This window comes from Syngnathus floridae, chromosome 19, assembly GCF_059516105.1.
Source record: "Syngnathus floridae isolate MCC-2025c chromosome 19, RoL_Sflo_1.0, whole genome shotgun sequence".
Taxonomy (NCBI): domain Eukaryota; kingdom Metazoa; phylum Chordata; class Actinopteri; order Syngnathiformes; family Syngnathidae; genus Syngnathus; species Syngnathus floridae.
The window spans coordinates 6,536,042-6,555,011 of record NC_142431.1 but is presented as its reverse complement, the minus strand read 5'-3'; the positions used below and the strand labels follow the sequence as shown (position 1 = coordinate 6,555,011).

Genomic DNA, 18,970 nt, shown 5'->3' with positions numbered 1-18,970 from the left:
AAATAGATACACATATATATTTGTTGAAATATATATTTTTATATATATACATTTAGTTATATTTAAATAGAAATATAAACAATAGAAATATACATACTTTATATTGGTTTAAGCATGTGCTTCAGACAAGCCCGCGAGAGGGCGACAGAGCAATACAATACATCCACCCACCATCAATTAAACAGTTACGCAGGTGCGTTACGTGTATATTTGCTAAGAACAACGTGAAGAACAAGCGTACTAGTTTACGGTACTCAATTGGCTATGTTTATATGGGAGATTATAGTCATGCTAAAAATTGAAGCTAAAATCATTGTTGCTCAAAAAGAGCTTGAACAAAAAGATACCTTAAAATAGGGGAGTCAGACGTAGTGTTGATAGTACTCGCTTGCGTACGATCACATGGTGTTGCTGCCATCTAGCGGTTCAAACGGAGATCAACAAAATAGTACTGTGTAAGCTCCTGATAGCTTTCAACTACAGTCCTTCAAGTTAACTGCAAGTTAGCGAACCTTCAACCTGCTGCAGCTGTCAGTTCCATGCAATTTGATTCTATTTGTCTTTTCTTTCACTAACTGAAGCAACACTTAGTAGTTTTCGGCCAACCGATATAGTTGAAGTAATACCATCCCTGCCTCAATTTGAGCCACCTGCCTCTAAAGTTATTAGAATTCAGCAGAATTTCTGACACTTTTACCAATTTGTCATGACCAGTTTAATTTGAAAACATGTCATTTTCATAATTGAAAACAACAAAGCATTCCAATAAGGGAAAAACAACATTTATTTGCAGTGTCTCAGGAATCATCCATTCATCCAGCCATTCAGGTAACAATTGGCGGACGTTTCTGCACAACGTGACATTTAATCCAGCTGTGGAAGAAGAAAAAGGAGAAGTAAGCAAGCAAGATTGGCAACAGGCGATCACACAAATATTTTCTGGGTGTGGTCAGGTGAGGCAGCAACAACAATGAACATTTACAGACAGTAAATAAGCGAGGATGCTACTTGCCTTAACAAAGCCAATATCCTTGGCATACTGCCGAAAGCACTGGCGGCACATGTTGAGTCCGTATTTACGGATCAGACCGTGTCTGTTCGAGCAAACCCGGCTGCAAGTGAGAAGTGAATGAGTGAATGACTGGCAGAGGCGATAACACAACACCAGGTTTAACACAATACGATTATGCATTTACGTAGCTTAGTATCGATAGGAAGCAAAGTTTATTTTCGTTGGCATTTGTACTTGAGTATGCCTTTAGTGTTTAGTGAGTTTCAAGACATTCTAGACAATACACTGGAAGAAAACATTTAAACTCGAATCCATTACAGAAAATACTGTTTCACCGTTTTCATTGTGCCAAGTTATCAAAATGGGCGTTATATTAAATTGACAGTAAATACAATTTACTATTTTGCCCTCAAGAACATCCCTAAGTCTCAAGACCTAAAAGACGATACATTACTTTACCCGGTATTTTTCTTAAAAACAATCAATTGCAGTTCTACATTATTAGCATTTGTATTTTGTGTAACTTTGACGTAATGAATGTAATTTTGAGATGCTAATAGAGGATAGCAGTTAGCATTAGGCATCAATCCGCCGCCATGTTTATTGCGGAGCAGTCTCCATGCGGTACGCGTTTGTTGGCAATTTTTGACATACGAGGGATGTAGAAATCGCAACAAACAAGCGCCAGACGAGACTTAAGTAAACCCTAGACAAAACGGAACAAAACACTTACCAGGATCGGGATCCCTGTCCAAATTTTCTGGGGTGACTCCAATAGAGCTGCTGGTGGCCCATCTTGTCTCTTTTCGCTCGAGCGTCGGAAAGGAAGGCCGATGTCCGCGCATGCGCAAATGAAGTTTTCCGGTTTCCGGTGAGCGGTTGGGTCGGAGCGCCTTCTAGTGGCCGGAGGACGGTACAGTACAGACAGAACAGCGCTCCCTGTTGAGCGAATGGGCGCATTGAAATGATCCCGTTTACCCATCATTAGCAGTTAGCGGGCTGTTTTTCCATGCAACTCCTCGCGTGAGAAGGAGCGAAAATGGGGCACGGCCGAACTGACGTTTTAATCCTGAAGTAAACGCTGGGCGGCTTTGACTTCAGGTAACCTGCACGCCGAACCCGGACATGGTATCTATTTTTCAGACAGTGCTGTTTTGCAGACTGAGTTGATAGCTGATGCTAATTTAGTGCTAGCATGCGCTTTGGTGTCTATTACGACGATAATGAGACCGTTAAAGGACGCTTCGGGTTATATGAATGCGAATATATACATTTACTTGTGCGGACCAGAAGGGTAAAGGTGGGCATCAAGTGGAGTGGGATCACGATTAAGAAAAAAAAAAAAAAAAAACATGCACAGGATGCTTGGAGGAAGTGGCATGTCCAATGCATTATTATATATTAAACCATGGTTATATATTTCTAATAAGCAATGATGTATTCATAAAAAGATTTTGTGCCTTTTTCTCCCTCTCTCCACCAGGCTTGAAGTGTCAGTGCTTAGGCCCAACATGAATTTTAGGCCATATTGCTCAGCCCTAACTTGATGCTTTGATTTGTGTTTCATTCAGGCAATTCATGCTCACTCCAACCTTGGTGCTTCCCAGCAACTGTCATGCTTTATTTATTATTCACCCCTCGCCAGTGGGAGTGAAGCAGGATCCATGTTTCCAGCAATTAGCTCCTCTTCACCTCTTCCACCATCACACTCGTCTGCCAACGATCTTTTTTCTTTTCCCTCCTCCCTCCAAGAGCCCGATCCCCTACAATGAGATTCCGGATCTACAAGAAAAAGGTGGTGATACTGACTGTGGTGGTTGTCATCTGCGGACTGGCGTTGTGGACCAGCGGACGGCAGAAGAAGATTGAGCCATTCCCGAAGGCAAAGAATAGTGGCGGCATTACCACCAGAAACAGCCTTGACGGCCATAGTCCTTTGCTAGTAATTCCGGCCGTGAGCCGGGCTCCTGTTGCGCCTCTGAACCAGACGCACCTGGAAAAAATTAAAGAAAAAGAAATCAAGGGCAAGGTCGCTGTGGATAACACCACTCTAGTCTACCGCGCCATCGTTTTCCAACTCAACTTTGACCAGACGATAAGAAACGAGGAGAGGTTTAAGGCGGCGCGGCAGAAGGACGACCTGGTCGTGGTGGTCCAGGTCCACAACCGACCGGAATACTTGAAGCTGCTGGTGGACAGCTTGCGCAAGGCCCGCGGCGTGGAAAGCATACTGCTGATATTCAGCCACGACTACTGGTCCCCCGAGATTAACAATGTGGTCAACTCGGTGGACTTCTGCCAGGTCCTGCAGATTTTCTTCCCATTCAGCATGCAGTTGTACCCGCAGGAGTTTCCCAGCAACGACCCGAGGGACTGTCCGAGGGACATTCCCAAAAAGGAGGCCTTAAAGTTGGGGTGCCTCAATGCGGAGTACCCAGACTCGTTCGGGCACTACCGCGAGGCCAAGTTCTCCCAGACCAAGCACCACTGGTGGTGGAAGTTACACTTTACATGGGACCGAGTGCACGTCCTCCGGGACCACGGTGGTCTAGTGCTGCTGATCGAGGAGGACCACTTCCTGTCTCCGGACTTTATCCACCTACTGAAAATGATGTCGGCGCTGAAAGAGGAGCAGTGTGGCGACTGCGACATCCTGTCGCTGGGGAGCTACAGCCACATCGGCTACTCCAGCAAAGCCAACAAGGTGGAGGTGAAAGCCTGGAAGTCCACAGAGCACAACATGGGCATGGCCATGAGTCGGGACACTTACCGGAATCTGCTCGGCTGCACGGACGCGTTCTGCACCTACGACGACTACAACTGGGACTGGTCCCTGCAGCACCTCACCTCCTCTTGCCTGCCGTCCTACTGGAAGGTGATGGTGAGCGAGGCGCCGCGCATCTTTCACGCCGGCGACTGCGGCATGCACCACAAGAAGGCCGCCTGCATGCCGGCGAGCCAGAAGACCAAGTTCGAGAACATCTTGCAGAGCAGCGGCAGCCAGCTGTTCCCCGAGAAGCTCTTGATCACCAAGAGACTGCCGAACGGAGCCGGAAGGGCGGCCCCGCGTGTCAAGAACGGGGGCTGGGGGGACATCAGGGATCACGAACTCTGCAAGAGCTACGTGCGATTACAGTGACATTTATTGCTACTATATTCTGTTTTCTTGTGTCTCTTTTGCATCCTATCAAGAAGAAAGTCTTTTCAAATTAAAGTCTTTATGGACTATTCTTCATATTGCCTGTTTCACTGGACTGTTAAAGAAAATAAAGATGAATGTTGGGATTTTCGGCTCATGAAAAATCAAGTTTTAAAAAACAAGGGGAAAACAATATGTACCAAACTTGTGAGAGTATGTGTATTTTATATTTTTTTTCTTCAAAGAATAGAGTCAGACAGAGTCATGGTTATAGTCTGTCACACTGTTTAATAGGCGTCAAATGTGAGGAAAAAGGCTTCTGCTGTTCTAACCCTCAGGCTTTCTCCTTGTTGGAGGAAAAATATCCTCAAGCACTCTAGCAGGAATCAACAAAGTGTTTTAAAAAAATAGTCATCGTCATCATATCCACGCTGCTCAGACATGTTAGGGTGGGAGTCGATTCACACTATAGGCCAGTGCGCGTTCTTGCGGTTTTACCTGAGCTCCGAATGATGGCTGAACAATTGCGTTCACACCGCTTAGCTGTTAGATAAAAGCGTTTCCTATACCAAATGTTGCGTTAAGAAAAAATACACCTGAATTCTCTTTAGGTACAATGAAAAAAAGAAAAAAAAATCTGCATATTCAAGATTCATTTTAATATTAGATTTTCTGTATTAGAAATAGTTCTATTTTTTTTCTAAAAAAAAAAAAAAAAAAGAAAGGCTCTTTAAACTATTAATAATCTCCATAAATCATTGCATTACAATATTTACATATAATACATAGCCCGTGTCGTGGAAAACCATATTAAAACAATAAGTACAAAGGCTTTTAATTCTATTGAACACTCCAAAAAAAGTACATCCGCCCTCTTCGAAACAACAAACTGTTAAGTGCAAACATTGTTTTCCTAAATAATAAAAATATGATTGCAGCATCAGACATGGGAGACAAAGGGTGCCGACAAGCCAAGTGCTTCCAAAACCTGCTCATGTTAATATTAAAAATAAAAAATGTCACACCAGGGAGCAGGGGCTGCCAAATTTGTGCAAATACACTTTTGAGTAATTTAAGGAAGTACGACCTCCATTCGCAGAGGATATGCAGCCACTTGAAAAATATTTTTCCCTTTCCGAGGCCTGATACATCATGTAAAGAAATGGGTAGAACACTCAGAGAAGAATACAGGCAAGACAGCAGCCACCCTCACATGAACAGTGAACCAGTCAGCCCTTCCTATGAAAAAAAAACCCAAAACAAACCTTAAAGCTCCTTTGTCAAACAGCACTGCCACTGTGGTTGGCTGTAGGGGACGCTATACAACAGTTCCGCTGGGGGAGCTGGCAGGGTTGTTTTGAGATGAGAGCAGTCCCTGTGGAAAGTCACACCGCAGACAAAACGGAGGCCGTGAGAAAACGCAAACATGAGAATAATCAAATCTAAGAATGCGTTCTACATTATGCGTTAGCATTAAGCTAGCAAACTTTTTTTTGCAGTAGACTGGCTAAAAGTGCATTACATGACGTCACGTGGCTGTTACTCACCACTTTGCCGGGCCTGGCCCACGTGCAAACGAAGCCCTCCTGACAGGCTGTGACCAGACAGTCCTCCAGGAAGATCAACACCGTCAGTCTCTCGTGGGCAATCTTCTTGCACACCAGCGGCTCCAGCAGCGGCACCTCCTCCATGCGCGGACACAGCATCGTGCCCAGCGTCTTGGCCGTGTCGCCTATGGTCCCCGGCGGCCGTGAGGTGCCAAGCTGGCTGAGCTTGTCGCCGCTCTTGCTGCCAATGTGGCCGGCGCTGTGCATGCGCTTGTGCTCCTTTTCCGGCCGTTCCTTGCGTGCCTCGTGCAGCGATAGCGTGGCGAACTTGCCCACACCGGCGGCAATCAGGGCGCTGTCGATGATACTGCCGCTGCCCTTGGCGGGTACTGCAGCGGTGCTACTACTGCTGCTGCTGCTGCCCGTGTGACTGTTGGGTGTGCTGCCGCCTCCGCCGGCTGGGTTGGAGGATTGCGGTAAGCTGTTGGACCGAGGCAGCGTCCCCGGGAGGGAGTTTGGCGTGTTACCGCCGGTGCTGCTATTGCTAGCACTGTCTTTGCCGTTGGTGCCAGAAGTGAAAATAGTGTTTGCTGCGCTGCCCAAGGGGCTTGAGGCATTCATGACGTTAGTGTGAGTCCTGGTGCGAGACAAAGGGAGGTGAGGGAAGAGTATGTCCTCAGTGAGGTCCCACAGACACAGCTGGGTGTCCTGGCCGACGGACCCAAATCGGTACGTCACGCTTACGGGCCGACTGTCGGTAGAGTTCCTCTTGGAAAGTCGGGAGTGGGCGCTGTTGGCCCGATCTCTTCCAGCGCTAAAGTGAATATGCTCATAAAAGTCCTCATCGCTGCCGCTAAACTCGGCGGGGGGGTCGCTGCCGATGCCGTCCTCCACGCTGGTGGTGCAGTGGTCGAAAGCCACCACGCTCACCCACGACTTGTGTCCGTGTCCCCGCGCGATCACCCTGCAGTCCGAGAACGACCACACCGTCACCAGGTCGTCCTCCCCACCCGCCACGATGTAGCGCCCGTCTGGGCTCCAGCACACGCAAAGCAAGCCGCCAAAGTAGCTCTTCATGGTCCCGTGTAGTTCGGCAGCGTCGAAGCCGAACACCCGCAGGTAGCCGTCCTGGCTGGCGCACGCCAGGAACTTACCGTCCGGGGAGAAGGCGAACTCATTGAGCGCCCCGTCGCCCACCGTCCACCGCAGTAACGGGTTGCGCCCCGACTTGCTCTTGCAGGTGTGCACAGCGTAGTTGTCACCCTGCTTGAGGAGCTGGTAGTGGGGCGCCGCCGTGCCACACGTGTTCTCCACATTGTAGAGGTACATGGCGCCACTCGAATGGGCCACCAAGAAGAGGCTCTCAGAACCCGGGACCCATCGCACGCAGGTCACGCGCGACTTGTCGATTAGCCTCTGGGAAGGGAAAAGAGCATGGATGATTAACACGACGGCAAAATATTTTTTCATCTTTGAGCGTGGTGAGGCTGTACAAGGATTTCATTGGACGATTACGCACCTCTTCATTGAAGAGCTTGCTAGTCTCCTTTTTGATTGGGTCAATAAGCTGCACTTGGCCCGCCGAGAAGCCCACCAGCAGTGAGACGCTCTCAGCGGTGGCCGTGAGCGGGTTGAAGTCATGGCATGTGGGCTGCGTGCCTTTGTATATCCGCTTGTCTACAGGCTTGCTCAGATCGGCAGCCTGAAAACAAGAAATTGGATTTCTTTAGAGTACAAAGTTTGAGCCCTGCTGAGCAGTAGAATAGGCAAAAGGTTTTATCATTAGGTCCAGTACAAACAAACTTTGTCACATGCAACTGAGGTGTCACGAATACAGCGTGACGTCACTACAGCAATCACTCTCACCTTTGACCTCAAAAGTTGATACACCTGACTTTAAGCATTTACATCATGTTGTCGTCTCATTCCTTCAAGCACGTCAAAGGTAAACAACCCATTTGCGGCATGGCGGGCACTCAGAAATTGTATCAAAGTCCCACAGAGAGACGAGTTCACCTGAAGTGCTAAACAACTGTGGCGATTATATTAGCTGGCGAAGCTAATTAGCGTCAAACACATTTGGACGCTTCATGGCCTCGTTCGGACAATCTGCGACACGAGCCCGGTCGGTCGACACTAGGGGTGGACAGACACGCCGATCAGGTGCGGCTTCTACCGGACACACGCGTACCCGACGACGACTGTCAACGTTGTTTACCTTTCTCACACCTTTGTAGATATAAAAGTAGAGCTCCCGGCCCACATTGAAGCAGATCCTGTCGCCGTTGCCCGACTGATCGTTGACGTTGACGAAAGAGACCCTGACGGGGTTGGAACCCTGCGAATTGAAGGGCACCCGGTTCGGGCGGCTGTACTCGGAGTGCGTTAGGAGTTTGTAAACGCCTTCCCGGGTTGTGAATTGCGTTTTAATCTCGTTCGTCTCCTTCCCTCCTCCCTCCGCCGCCATCTTGAAAGTCGCCGTTCATTCTTATCAAAGGTCCCGGATGTTGTGTACGACGCATGTGCAAATCAGACATTCGGTCATGCGCACTGGTGTTCACTATAAGTCACGTGAGACGAAAGAGGACATATAAACAGTGAGCAGCAGGTGACGTAAGAGAAACGGGATAAATGATTGGCTGTCGTAAATATTGAAGCGATGAGTACAATTTTCATAAAATACAGTCCGAATTATTGTAATTTTAACCATGAATTTGAGATTTAACATAGAGGATAAATTACGTAACGTAACATATGTTAACTACAAGTTCATATGTACTTGATAGTTGAACAGCATTCTTGCGACTAATAGGCAATCCATTTAGTACAAGTCTCAAAGTGATGCCTTTGACAATCCGTTTTAGAGCAAATATTTCCCTTAATAATACAATGTGGTGGTGTCGTTGTTGCTGTTGTCCGAAGAGTGATTTTAATTTTCTGCGGGTTGTCAAACGCACTTGGTTCCTTTTGAATTGAGCTTTCTCGGTTACCGTAAGCACGTCAGTTCACAGTGCAGCTCTACCGGTGACTACTAGCTGTGTTTTGAGTGAGTATTGCAAACATTTTCAAGCTCTTTATTTGCCGTTTGCATCTTAATATGCAGGAGCATCATTACGACACGAGCTCCTCAGGTTTGTATGTTGCTCGCAAGCTATCGTATAACAATATCAACAAAGTTGGCTTGCCAATGAGCACGCCCACAACCAGCACTCGGCTGTCGAGCAAACCTTAATCAATGAAAGCGTTTGACTTGCATATTGTTTTGTGTGTTTTCCACGCAAAAGTTGATGTCCAAACTGCAAGTGGAGGCCCCACATCGGCTGCTGGTGGTCTACCTGCACATCACGACGCCAACATATTTTCGAAAGGTACTGCATGTTGCGTTTCCTTTTTCTTTTTTTTAAATACTATGTAGTATTATGCATTCGGTGACTAGAGAAGGTAAAAAAACCGGTACAGTCTAATGAGACCTAACATTATTTTGTAAAGATAATGTAATTCGTGCTCTGAGTTATTCGACTGTTGCCAGGTGACTTGGGTATTGGGTAACAGCAGATCGGCCATTAGTTTCAGAAGTTGTGGTCAAAAGACAGAAATAAGTGGGGTGGAGCAGTACAACGTGTTTCCAACAGAGGGCGCTCATCATCTATAGTTGAGGATTCTATTACTGTTTCGGTCTTGATAGTGTAAAATTCGATGTTAAATAAAGTGTTAAAAATAGGAGAGTGTATCATTATAGCTGCCAAGGAAATAGTTTACCGAAAAAGAACAAATTAATTAAAAAAACACCAAAATGGCTCGCAGGAGCTAGTTAGTTTGTTTACATCGTTCAGCATTAAATCGCTTTTAATGAACTAGAAACCCTTCGTCATTAAAACCCGAGCAACTGACTGCACTGGAAGCATTTATTTCAAAACAAAACGCAGTATTCGTACTTGAAATTGTATTTTCACAAAGGCATGATATTAGAGGAGCAGTTTATTGCCTTTTACAGTTTGACCAGTTTTGAACGACTCAGTATTTTGGAACATCAGTGTCTTTTCAGTCTGAGGACTTTGAAACCTTGGTCGAGGTGCTCATTGCATGTCGGGTGAGTAGCTGATTGCTCATACACATGCATTAGTGCACATTTTAGAATTCACGCGTTAAAAGGGCAACTATACCACTCTGTTTTCCTAATAGAATAAATTGATATGAATGAATATAATGACTTGAAAAGCCTTTTGTGTCAATTAGTGCGACTCATGACTTTTTTTGCTTACTTGACAGGTAGTGGAGGTTTGGGCCCCAGAGGTGCAGCCGACAGCCTTGTGGGACATGCGCAGCGGAAGGGACGGCAATCATAATGTGAGTATGCAGTGTTGTGCTTGAGGAGCTGATGTCACATTGCGCCATAAGGTAGCGAGTGCAGCCACCTCTCCTGTCACTTCTAATGGCACACAAGTGCCACCAGGCGGAAGGTGAGCACATCCAACCAGCTGACATCTCTGACTGGGCCAAAAACTAAGTGCCAGGTACTGCACAACTTAATCATCAGACACCTCTAGACATGTTTTTAATGACATTGATCTAAACCAAGTTAGTCAGAAATATATATTTGATTAATATTTAACCAACTTGGTTTGCATCAGTGTAATTGAAAAACACCCCCAAAAGTGTGTGATGAAGATGTTGTGCAATACCTGGCACTTAGGTTTTGTCCCAGTGAGAGATGTGATGTCTGACTGGGCCAAAACCTAAGTGTCAGGTCCTGCACAACTTCATCATCAGACACCTCTCGACGTGTTTTTAATGACATTGATGCAAACCAGGTTAGTCAGAAATATACATTTGATTAATATTTAACTCACTTGGTTTGCGTCAGTGTCAAAAGTGTGTGGTATTGATGGTATTGTGCAGTACCTGGCACTTAGTTTTTGTCCCAGATGTCAGCTGTTTGCATGTGCTCACCTTCCTCCTGGTGGCGCTTCTGTCATCATTAGAAGTTAGTGACATCTCACCTGAGCTCATCAAACAATTAAGCTGCTTCCATGCAAGGCCTGTCATCAATGTTTGTGAGCAACTAAATTCGTCCCACACAAACATTGACTGCTCAAATGTTTTAAACTGCTTTTCTGTCCAATAAATTAATGCATTGGTTCTCAAATGGGGGTACGCGTACCCCTGGGGGTACGTGAGATTTAAAAAAAATATATATATATATATATACCGGTATTAAAAAAAAAAAAACAGCAAGCCTGTTTGTCTTGAGAATTAGTTATAAAAAGTTTGATGAAATACAAATGTACATATGTTTTATATTCAGTATTCAATTTTAATCTATAACAAACGGACTCTCCACAAACCAATAGCAGTCACCTGCGGTTTCCTTGACGACGCACCGTATCAAGGAGATGTGGCTAAAGCGTAGCAGCGATGCTGCTGTTGAAAACACAGAGAAACAAGTAAAAAAGAAGGCAAAACCAGAGCCGACAAAGTACCGACAGTACATGGAAGACTATTGTTTGATGGGATTTACGTCCACAAATTGTAACCCACCCAAAGCGCTGTGCTTTTTTTGTGGGCAAAAATTAGCCGACACTAGCATGAAGCCGGCACATCTCCAGCGGCATCTCACCACAAAACAGGGATGCCATGTTGGTAAGCCACCGCAGTTCTTCAGGAGGAAACTTTCTGACTTCAAGTCATCCCAAGACACAATGCGAAAAGCCTCCACTACATCAGCCAAAGCCCTGGAGGCTTCTTATGCGGTTTCTTTGCTCGTAGCGAAAGCCAAAAAAACGTTCACCATAGCTGAAGAGCTGCTGCTCCCTGCCGCTGTTGTATTGGCCGAAACTATGCTAGACAAAAAAAATCTACGGAAACATTAAAAACTGTGCCTTTGTCTAATGACACTGTTTGCCGCAGAATAGACAAAATGGGTGGGAACAATTTGTGGGAAAACTTGGAGACTCTTTTTCACTCCAGCTGGATGAATCCACAGATGTCAGTGGCAATGCACAGATTGTTGCTTTTGTGAGACACATTGAGACTGACGAAATTTGTGAACACATACTTTTCTGCAAAGGTCTGGAGGGGAGAACAACCGGAGAGGACATTTTTAATGTCGTTAACGTATTTTTCTCTGAAAATGGTATCAGCTGGAAATCCTGCAGCAGCGTGTGTACAGATGTGGCTGCATCAATGACGGACAGTGCGAAAGGGCTCATTGCGCGGATTAAAAAGGAAAATCCCAACATTAAGTGGACTCACTGTGTGATTCACAGGGAAGCGTTAGCGTCCAAGAAAATGAGCCCCGTGTTGCATGATGTTTTGAACGACAGCATCAACGTGATCAACTTCATCAAGTCAAGGCCACTTAATGCACGTTTCTTCTGCCATCTCTGTGAAAACATGGGAGCTGAACACACGCAACTCCTCCTGCATACAGAAGTGCGCTGGCTCTCTTGAGGGAAGATACTCAACAGGCTGTTGGAGTTACGAGCTGAAATGCACACCTTTCTGACAGAGCACGGATCTCTCCATGCCACCTTGTTCGAGAGCACGGACTGGCTTGCAAAGCTTTGCTATCTGGCAGATATATTCAGCAAACTGAACGAACTGAATGTGTCTCTGCAGGGTAAAGACACCAGCATCCTGAACCTGTATGACAAGGTGGGTGGAAGAAAGCAGAGCTGTGGAAAAGGGCATGTGGTCAGGAGAATTTCACCTGCTTTCAGGTGGATGCTTTTCTCTCTCTAATGAAGATGTGAAGACAGCTCCAGTGAAGTTAGTCGTAGTGGGACATTTGTCTAACTTGGTAAAGGGTTTTCGTTGCTACTTTGCTGACATGTAGGAGAAATCTGCACAGCTGAATTGGGTGAGAAATCCATTTCTCTTGTCTGAAGCAAAGAAGCAAGCTTCCTGTCACTCACCAGGAATAACTGATGGAAGTGGCATCCGACCAGATGAAGTTTGGCACATCCGCTCTCACACAGTTTTGTGTGTGTGTGAGGCAGGAGCACCCTGAGCTGGGACAGAAAGCTTTGAAGCAGTTGCTGCCCTTTGCCTCCACATATATATGAGACCTCCTTCTCTGCAATGACTGTGATCAAAATAAAGCAAAGAAACAGACTGAGACTGGAGAAGAACTTGATCACGGCAGTTGCCTCCCTGCCACCAAGGATGACAAAGATCCTCAGTGAGGTACAAGCCCATGTTTCTCACTAAAATGTAGTATGAGTGCAAAAGACTCATTCAAGCTTCAAGACTGTTCAATGCTTGTTCAATGCTTGTCAAATCAAAATCAAATGTTCAATGCAACAATTCACTTTTAAGAGAAAAAAAATGTTTCATTTTTTTTGTATCCCAAAAGAGGTAAAGTTTATTATTTGTTATGAGCAAATCTTTATTTATTAAGTTATCAATTTATTTTGTAAACAAGATATTATTGTATTTACAATTAAGTTAATTTATTTTTGTGAACACATTTTTAGTTGTGTATATTTTTATTTCCTTGCAAGAAATTATTACAAGAAAGATTAATATAAATTAGCAGTGTTCTGCATACAGTATTTGAGTTTTGAAAGGGTTTATGCCTTCTTGGTGGTCACTGTTTACTGTTTATCTTTTTTGTTTCTATATGCATTGTTTGAAACATAAATGTGTCTGTCAGGTACATTGCTACAAGTTGTTCAACTTTAATAAATCAAACACTGATGGCACAATCCTGTACCTCTTTCTTTTCGACCAGAAATGTGTTGCACTGGTCAGGGGGTACATCACTGAAAAAAGTTTGAGAACCAGTGAATTAATCAACTGGAATACCAGTCTTTGTGTTTTTAAGAGCAAATTTGCTTCACTCATTTAAAGTTCCTCATGCTTGGTGGTTGGTGCAATGGCACTTAGGTGTTGGAAGGCAGTTTTCAGTCTCGATGTGAGCGTTGGCCTGCTGTCACTGCCATGGGCACAAGTCTTTGACTGTTACTCTCCATCTCACATACTCAAAGTGTCAGCAGTTCCATTGCAGTCACTTTAATCATGACCGCAATTTCATTGCAGTCACTTGAAGTCATGTGAGATGGAGGGTAACAGTCAAAGACTTGTGTCAATGGCAGTGACAGGAGAGATGTGAGATGGAGGGTAACAGTCAAAGACTTGTGTCCATGGCAGTGACAACAGGGCAACGCTCACCTCAGGACTCATAACTGCCTTCCAAAACCTAAATGCCATTGCACCAACCACCAAGCATGAGCAAGTGCCACTTACCCCGCCTCCTAACTCTGCCCAAATTCAGTCTGACCAATTGTAGTGCAGTGTAAATTTACATAGTGACGTCCACTTTCCCCAACAGCCAATGGGATTGCAGCATTTGCACATTTGACCAATCAGATTGTTGCAAATTGTCAGAACCACGTCTTTTTTTATCCCGCCAATCACAGAGTACCTTGTTTGCATAGCGCCTCCTTTAACCAATCACAGATTTCTATTCTCATTGCCCCACCCATTTCTTGAGTTTTCAGCGAATCATGAAGCAGTATTCCAGTTTTGGCCCGCCTCATTTACAAAAATTATGAAAAAAAAATCCAGGAAAAAAAAAAAATCCCCCAAAAAATTCAGAAAAAAAAAATCCGGGGAAAAAAAATCTGGAGGAAAAAAAATGATAAAAAAATAAATTAAAATTAAAAAGAAAAAAATCAGAAAAATTTGAAAAAAAAGGTTGTTTTTTTTTTTAGTATAGGATTTTTAAAGTTTGATTTTCGTGATGTGTTTTGAAATTGTAGTGAGAGTTTGTGTTCTTTGTAATCAAACTTTATTTTGCAGAGTAAACATTCAATCGCAAAAAAGTTACAAGTTGGATAGCAGTCTGCTCGTAGACGAGTGGTGAAGTGGTCGGCCTGCGGGACGAGTGGTCGGCCTGCGGGACGAGTGGTCGGCCAGCGGGACGAGTGGTCGGCCAGCGGGACGAGTGGTCGGCCAGCGGGACGAGTGGTCGGCCAGCGGGACGAGTGGTCGGCCAGCGGGACGAGTGGTCGGCCAGTGGGACGAGTGGTGAAGTGGTGTGCCAGTGGGACGAGTGGTGAAGTGGTGTGCCAGTGGGACGAGTGGTGAAGTGGTCGGCCAGTGGGACGACTGGTGAAGTGGTCGGCCAGTGGGACGAGTGGTGAGGACTCCTTGCTTGGACCTAAGACAAAAAGATTTGTAAGTCAAACGTCAAGTCAATATTTTGTGCAGAAAATCTTTTGGCATGAAACTTACCAGTGTGAAAGAATTGTTCATGGCACCAAGTGTTGAGAGTTGCATGACCAGGAAGCTGAGCTTATTCCTTGCTGCCTGTCAAAATAGAAAAAACATTTTTGGAACAAAGTTGTCATTGTGATTGTGCAATGATTAGCATTTAAAGAGCATACCACCCAAGTGCAAATGTTGCCCACTTCTCAGGTTGCCTTGGAGACGAGGAAGCAACACGAAAAAGCATGTTGCTAGCATGTGACTGCGCTCTGGTCCTCAGCCTCCGCTGCAAGCAGGTACTCCATGGTGCACCACACTGGACAGAAAACAGTCATTGAACCTTTGGAACATGGTGGCTGGAATGAAATGTACTTTCCTTCTCTTACCAGCAGAGGGCTTTTCAGGTGCGGACCCAAAAGACTTGTAGATCTGCCAAAACGTCAACTTGAAGCTTTTGACAAGCAGCATACCAGGAATGTCTCATTTCACTTTGTAGGTCCACCTGTAACAACCACAAGCGGCAAATCCAAGTCCAGAAAGTGAAGAGCCTGCCACAGTTTGGCTTGAGCCACAGGTGCTTTGACTCCACCGGCAGGTGAACGAGCTCAAAGTAGAAGCATCTGTTGCTGAAGACAAACTGTGGCAGGCTTTTCGCTTTCTGGGCCAGGATTTTCCACCTCTGCCGGTAAAGAAAAGGAACATTGACACAACGACTCAATTTAAGTTTACTGTTTTTATTATTAACTGTAGACTGGAATCTTCCACTGAAAACTTTGGGTCGTCTGTGCACTTGAATCCTAGACGAGTAACAGGAGGACGAACTCCTGAACTGTTGCAAAGACTCTCCTGGACGGCCACACCTGCACACAAACAAGGGAACAGTCAAGCAAGTTGATTTGCACGTCTCAACACTTAAAATGGAGATAAGCTTGAGGACCTTCGGCACAGTTTTGGAGAATTTCTTGGCCCAGCAGGTGGAAGGTCTTTCTCCTACTGAAAGCTGCACTGCACTAAGAGCAAAGAAAAAGCAGGTTAGTCTTCTTAACGTGCCAATTTTTTCCCACGTTTTGTCACCCGTCAGCATTTTGAACAGGAAGTTCATCATGAGGCCTAGTTTCCTGACTGTCTGCAACCGCACCACCTGAAACAAAAAACCGGGTCAAGCGCTTTGATTTGTTGAGTTTGTCATTGCAACAGGTTCAAACTGGCGCTTTTATTTCGGTCAATCACAGATATCAGGTCCTTTGGCACCACCTGGTGGACAAAACGGGAAGAAAATGCACATGCTGAATAAATTGGTCAAATTGTTCATGTATGAAAGTGTGCATGCATGTTTCACCAATGAAGAATGCATGGGCAGCTCTGGATTTCGCTCCAACCACAGTTTGTTGGCCTGAAAGAAACGGTACGTTACAACCTGTCTAATGTTACATTTTCTGTCACACAAGATGGTTTGACAGACATTTTCAGAAAGAGTAGATTTGCAAACTTCTCATGAAGCAAGTGCTCACAGGCCAGCAAGTCGGCCATTTTGAAACCTGCAGACAAAAGAAAAAAAATGTCAGTTTAATAACGTCCAAATAAAAACGGGATTTTTGCCTTGTTGCAGTCAATCTGGTTCTCCTGTTGCAGATGCAGGCCTGTGGACAGAAATGAGACCATTAGATGCTGTTAATTAAAAGAGTTCACGTGTGAATCCACTTTCATCAAACAGAAAGTCCGTCATTTAAGAATCATTTGAAAGAGCCGCACCTGCAGACAAATATTAGACAATTAACACGAATGCAGCAAACTATTTGATTCGTTCTGTTATGAATTTATGCAAACGTTTTGTCTTACCTTTGGCGTTTGATGCCATTTAAAAAGTCATAGAAGACGTTAACTGCCAACGCTAGAGCAACCTTTCTGGCTTGCATGTTAGCAAGGTGTAAAAGCACGTCCAACCTGCAACTTGACGCTAAAAGAGAGCAAAAGCAGTTAGTTCTAAATGACTTAGAAATAGTGAACACTCACCTTGTCAAAGTTTTAAACGCTGCATGTTGTGGAAAAGCGTGCGGAACAGCAGGTGGACCAGCACGACGTGACGTCAGAGGTGAGCAAGAGAATGATTGTCTCGTTTGTGACGTCTTATATGGGAGTTTTGTGATGGCGTCATTAACAGGCAAAAGAAAAAAAAATAAGCCAGCACTTAATGAGAAGAAATTGGCAGTGTCCTTTGGGGGAAGGAATCAGGGTTCCGCTATTCAGCGGCAATGGCGTTAACCACTCGACCATAGCCTGTTGTGAATTGAACGGAAGTAGAGCATTCTGAACATCTTCGAGGCCCAAGTGTACACGGTGACACTGAAGTACAAAGAAGCGAGTGGTGTCGAACATATCTGCAACGGCCGAATGGTTTAAAGGTTTTGCGTTGAATTCAGGAGACCCTAGGTTCGATCTTTTGCCATCACTTGTTTAATTTGTAAATGATTTACAGAGCGGGTCTCGAACAAGAGGTGTCCCAACACAAGGGCAGAATCATAGCGTTCGGCCACATTGCCATGAAATTTTCGCGATTCCTCTGTAGTCTATCTTCAAAGTGATGGACGTACGGATGACCGGATTGTTACGATTGTCAAATGGTCTTGTGGTTACAGCTTTCATCTTGAGTTCAAATGGTCTTGTGGTTACAGCTTTCATCTTGAGTCCAGGAGAACCGAGTCACACACGACTCTGTGTAATATGTAAATGTTGCACAGAGCAGGACTCGAACCCGGGTCTCTTGATCATCAAAACAAATTTTATACCATTTGCCCACCGTGCTGCGGCAAATCTGATTTTTTTGGGGGTATTCCCTCTTACCACCAGAAAAGTATATTGCATTTCGATGCAGCCCTTCAAGCAATAACATGAAGAAATGAACAAATGCAATTGGGGAAGTGGGTTGGCATCCCTTACGGAGACCGCTCATGTCCCTCCTGGACCTTGTGACGACCATGACCATGTTTAATTAGGCTTTTTTTCACAAAAATGACCATGTATAGTAGGGTAAAACAAAACGTAAACAAAATATCCTATGACCAAAAGAAACACGCACCTAGGTGCTTCTGTTGCATGCATGAGTGCTTTCAATCTGTCCTTACAGGGCAAACCGAGTGCATACCAACACACCTGCACAGAGTACACACTATCTCATAGCAGGATGAATAATTGAGTAGTGTGCTTGAATGGCTAATAACAGACATGTCATGACCGCACGCATGAATTTGAACCTGGAAAGCGACCACAGGAAACTCAAAGAGGAGTGCAAGATTATTAGTGTTGGAGTAGAAAACAAATACTAAAAATTGAACACGAGACACTCATACAAAAAAAGCAATATTTGAAACAGTTTTTATTTTTTTTTTATTTAATTTTTGGAATAATGTCACTGCTTGTGTTAAGCCTTTGACATGTCAGCAGTCCACACTGCGCAGTTTCCTGTCTGACTTGCATTGCAGTGCAGCAGGAAGCAGCGGAAAATTGAGTTCTGTCATCCGTCGGCGTGGAGTCGGGCGGAACTTGGCTATGGAGGTCCTCTTAGTTCCTGTCGTCTTCCCACCCTTCAAAGTGTTTTTCTGTGGGGGGCAAGTCTGAGTTTTGGATGCACTCACTTGCAATCCAGGGGTCTGGGGTAGACTCAGCGGGACCCATGAAACCTTTCCGCCTCTTTCGTCTTTCGACCCAAGGTTGTGTATGCGTGGCAGCGTAGTGGGCGGAGCTCTCTGCAGGGTTTCCAGTTGCATTCCGGGAGAAGCGACGCTTTTCTGTGGTGCACTGAACCTCAGGACGTCCTCCATTGGACCCCCGCCGCCATCCGACAACGTGGTCCCAATGAGCTGTCTCACCAGTTGGACGGGCCCCGATGCGCTGTCTCTTGGATTGGCAGGCGAGGGGGCATGGCAAGGGGCGGAGTCACACAGGTGCAATGTGGTCGTTTTGGGAGGAGAAAGATGGACCACTTGGTCTTTGGAGCCCAATACTAATTTTGGGGAAAAGCATATAAAACATTACTCAGATGTTTATCCTAATATATATTTTTTT

At 45.1% G+C, this 18,970-nt stretch overlaps 5 protein-coding genes and 1 long non-coding RNA gene across 37 annotated transcripts in view; 2 read left to right on the top strand and 4 right to left on the bottom strand.

The window, feature by feature from the left end:
* The first annotated feature begins 762 nt into the window (after positions 1-762).
* mgat2 (alpha-1,6-mannosyl-glycoprotein 2-beta-N-acetylglucosaminyltransferase) lies at positions 763-4,297 on the top strand. 4 transcript variants are annotated; one of them, XM_088361525.1, is made up of 2 exons: positions 763-896; positions 2,584-4,297. In XM_088361525.1, the coding sequence occupies exon 2, from the start codon at positions 2,781-2,783 to the stop codon at positions 4,149-4,151; it is 1,371 nt and encodes a 456-aa protein (XP_088217651.1). In that variant the 5' UTR covers positions 763-896; positions 2,584-2,780; the 3' UTR covers positions 4,152-4,297. The 4 variants fall into 4 exon arrangements, with proteins under 4 accessions (XP_088217651.1, XP_088217649.1, XP_088217650.1 ...); XM_088361523.1 differs by having other exon boundaries at positions 808-953; XM_088361524.1 differs by lacking the exon at positions 763-896 and adding an exon at positions 1,928-2,140.
* Positions 767-1,903, bottom strand: rps29 (ribosomal protein S29). The gene is made up of 3 exons (XM_088361530.1): positions 1,746-1,903; positions 1,013-1,112; positions 767-873 (listed from the first exon to the last, which is right to left on the bottom strand). Exons 1-3 carry the CDS (start codon positions 1,805-1,807, stop codon positions 865-867), a joined length of 171 nt encoding a protein of 56 aa, XP_088217656.1. The 5' UTR covers positions 1,808-1,903; the 3' UTR covers positions 767-864.
* Positions 4,298-4,419: 122 nt separating the features above from the next.
* Positions 4,420-8,247, bottom strand: wdr20b (WD repeat domain 20b). Of its 2 annotated transcripts, none has more exons than XM_088361519.1 (4): positions 7,917-8,247; positions 7,218-7,400; positions 5,699-7,114; positions 4,420-5,526 (listed from the first exon to the last, which is right to left on the bottom strand). In XM_088361519.1, exons 1-4 carry the CDS (start codon positions 8,163-8,165, stop codon positions 5,470-5,472), a joined length of 1,905 nt encoding a protein of 634 aa, XP_088217645.1. In that variant the 5' UTR covers positions 8,166-8,247; the 3' UTR covers positions 4,420-5,469. The 2 variants fall into 2 exon arrangements, with proteins under 2 accessions (XP_088217645.1, XP_088217646.1); XM_088361520.1 differs by having other exon boundaries at positions 7,928-8,114.
* LOC148381921 (uncharacterized) lies at positions 7,653-16,691 on the top strand. Of its 22 annotated transcripts, XR_015854311.1 has the most exons (9): positions 7,653-7,861; positions 8,983-9,066; positions 9,733-9,788; positions 9,968-10,045; positions 14,543-14,878; positions 15,119-15,204; positions 15,298-15,400; positions 15,659-15,939; positions 16,141-16,691. XR_015854311.1 is itself a non-coding variant. In XM_088361527.1 (6 exons), exons 1-6 carry the CDS (start codon positions 7,789-7,791, stop codon positions 12,448-12,450), a joined length of 360 nt encoding a protein of 119 aa, XP_088217653.1. In that variant the 5' UTR covers positions 7,653-7,788; the 3' UTR covers positions 12,451-13,598. The 22 variants fall into 22 exon arrangements, 3 of the variants coding, with proteins under 3 accessions (XP_088217653.1, XP_088217652.1, XP_088217654.1); XR_015854310.1 differs by having other exon boundaries at positions 15,301-15,400; positions 15,659-16,691; XR_015854308.1 differs by having other exon boundaries at positions 15,710-16,691.
* LOC148381920 (uncharacterized) lies at positions 14,516-17,515 on the bottom strand. 4 transcript variants are annotated; one of them, XR_015854328.1, is made up of 9 exons: positions 16,922-17,515; positions 16,371-16,865; positions 16,248-16,301; positions 15,846-16,162; positions 15,295-15,768; positions 15,088-15,224; positions 14,936-15,010; positions 14,675-14,861; positions 14,516-14,594 (listed from the first exon to the last, which is right to left on the bottom strand). It is a non-coding gene; the product is annotated as an uncharacterized LOC148381920 (long non-coding RNA). The 4 variants fall into 4 exon arrangements; XR_015854327.1 differs by having other exon boundaries at positions 15,295-15,410; positions 15,498-15,768; positions 15,846-16,865; positions 16,922-17,513; XR_015854329.1 differs by lacking the exon at positions 16,248-16,301 and having other exon boundaries at positions 15,846-15,918; positions 16,748-16,865; positions 16,922-17,510.
* Positions 17,516-18,284: 769 nt separating this feature from the next.
* The window catches only part of LOC148381916 (hormonally up-regulated neu tumor-associated kinase homolog A), a 43,623-nt gene continuing 42,937 nt past the window's right edge, over positions 18,285-18,970 (bottom strand). For all 4 annotated transcript variants that reach the window (XM_088362728.1, XM_088362729.1, XM_088362730.1 and 1 more), the window contains one exon: positions 18,285-18,908. In XM_088362728.1, the coding sequence (XP_088218854.1) occupies positions 18,343-18,908 (566 nt within the window). In that variant the 3' untranslated portion in view covers positions 18,285-18,342. The remainder of the gene's footprint in view (positions 18,909-18,970) is intronic.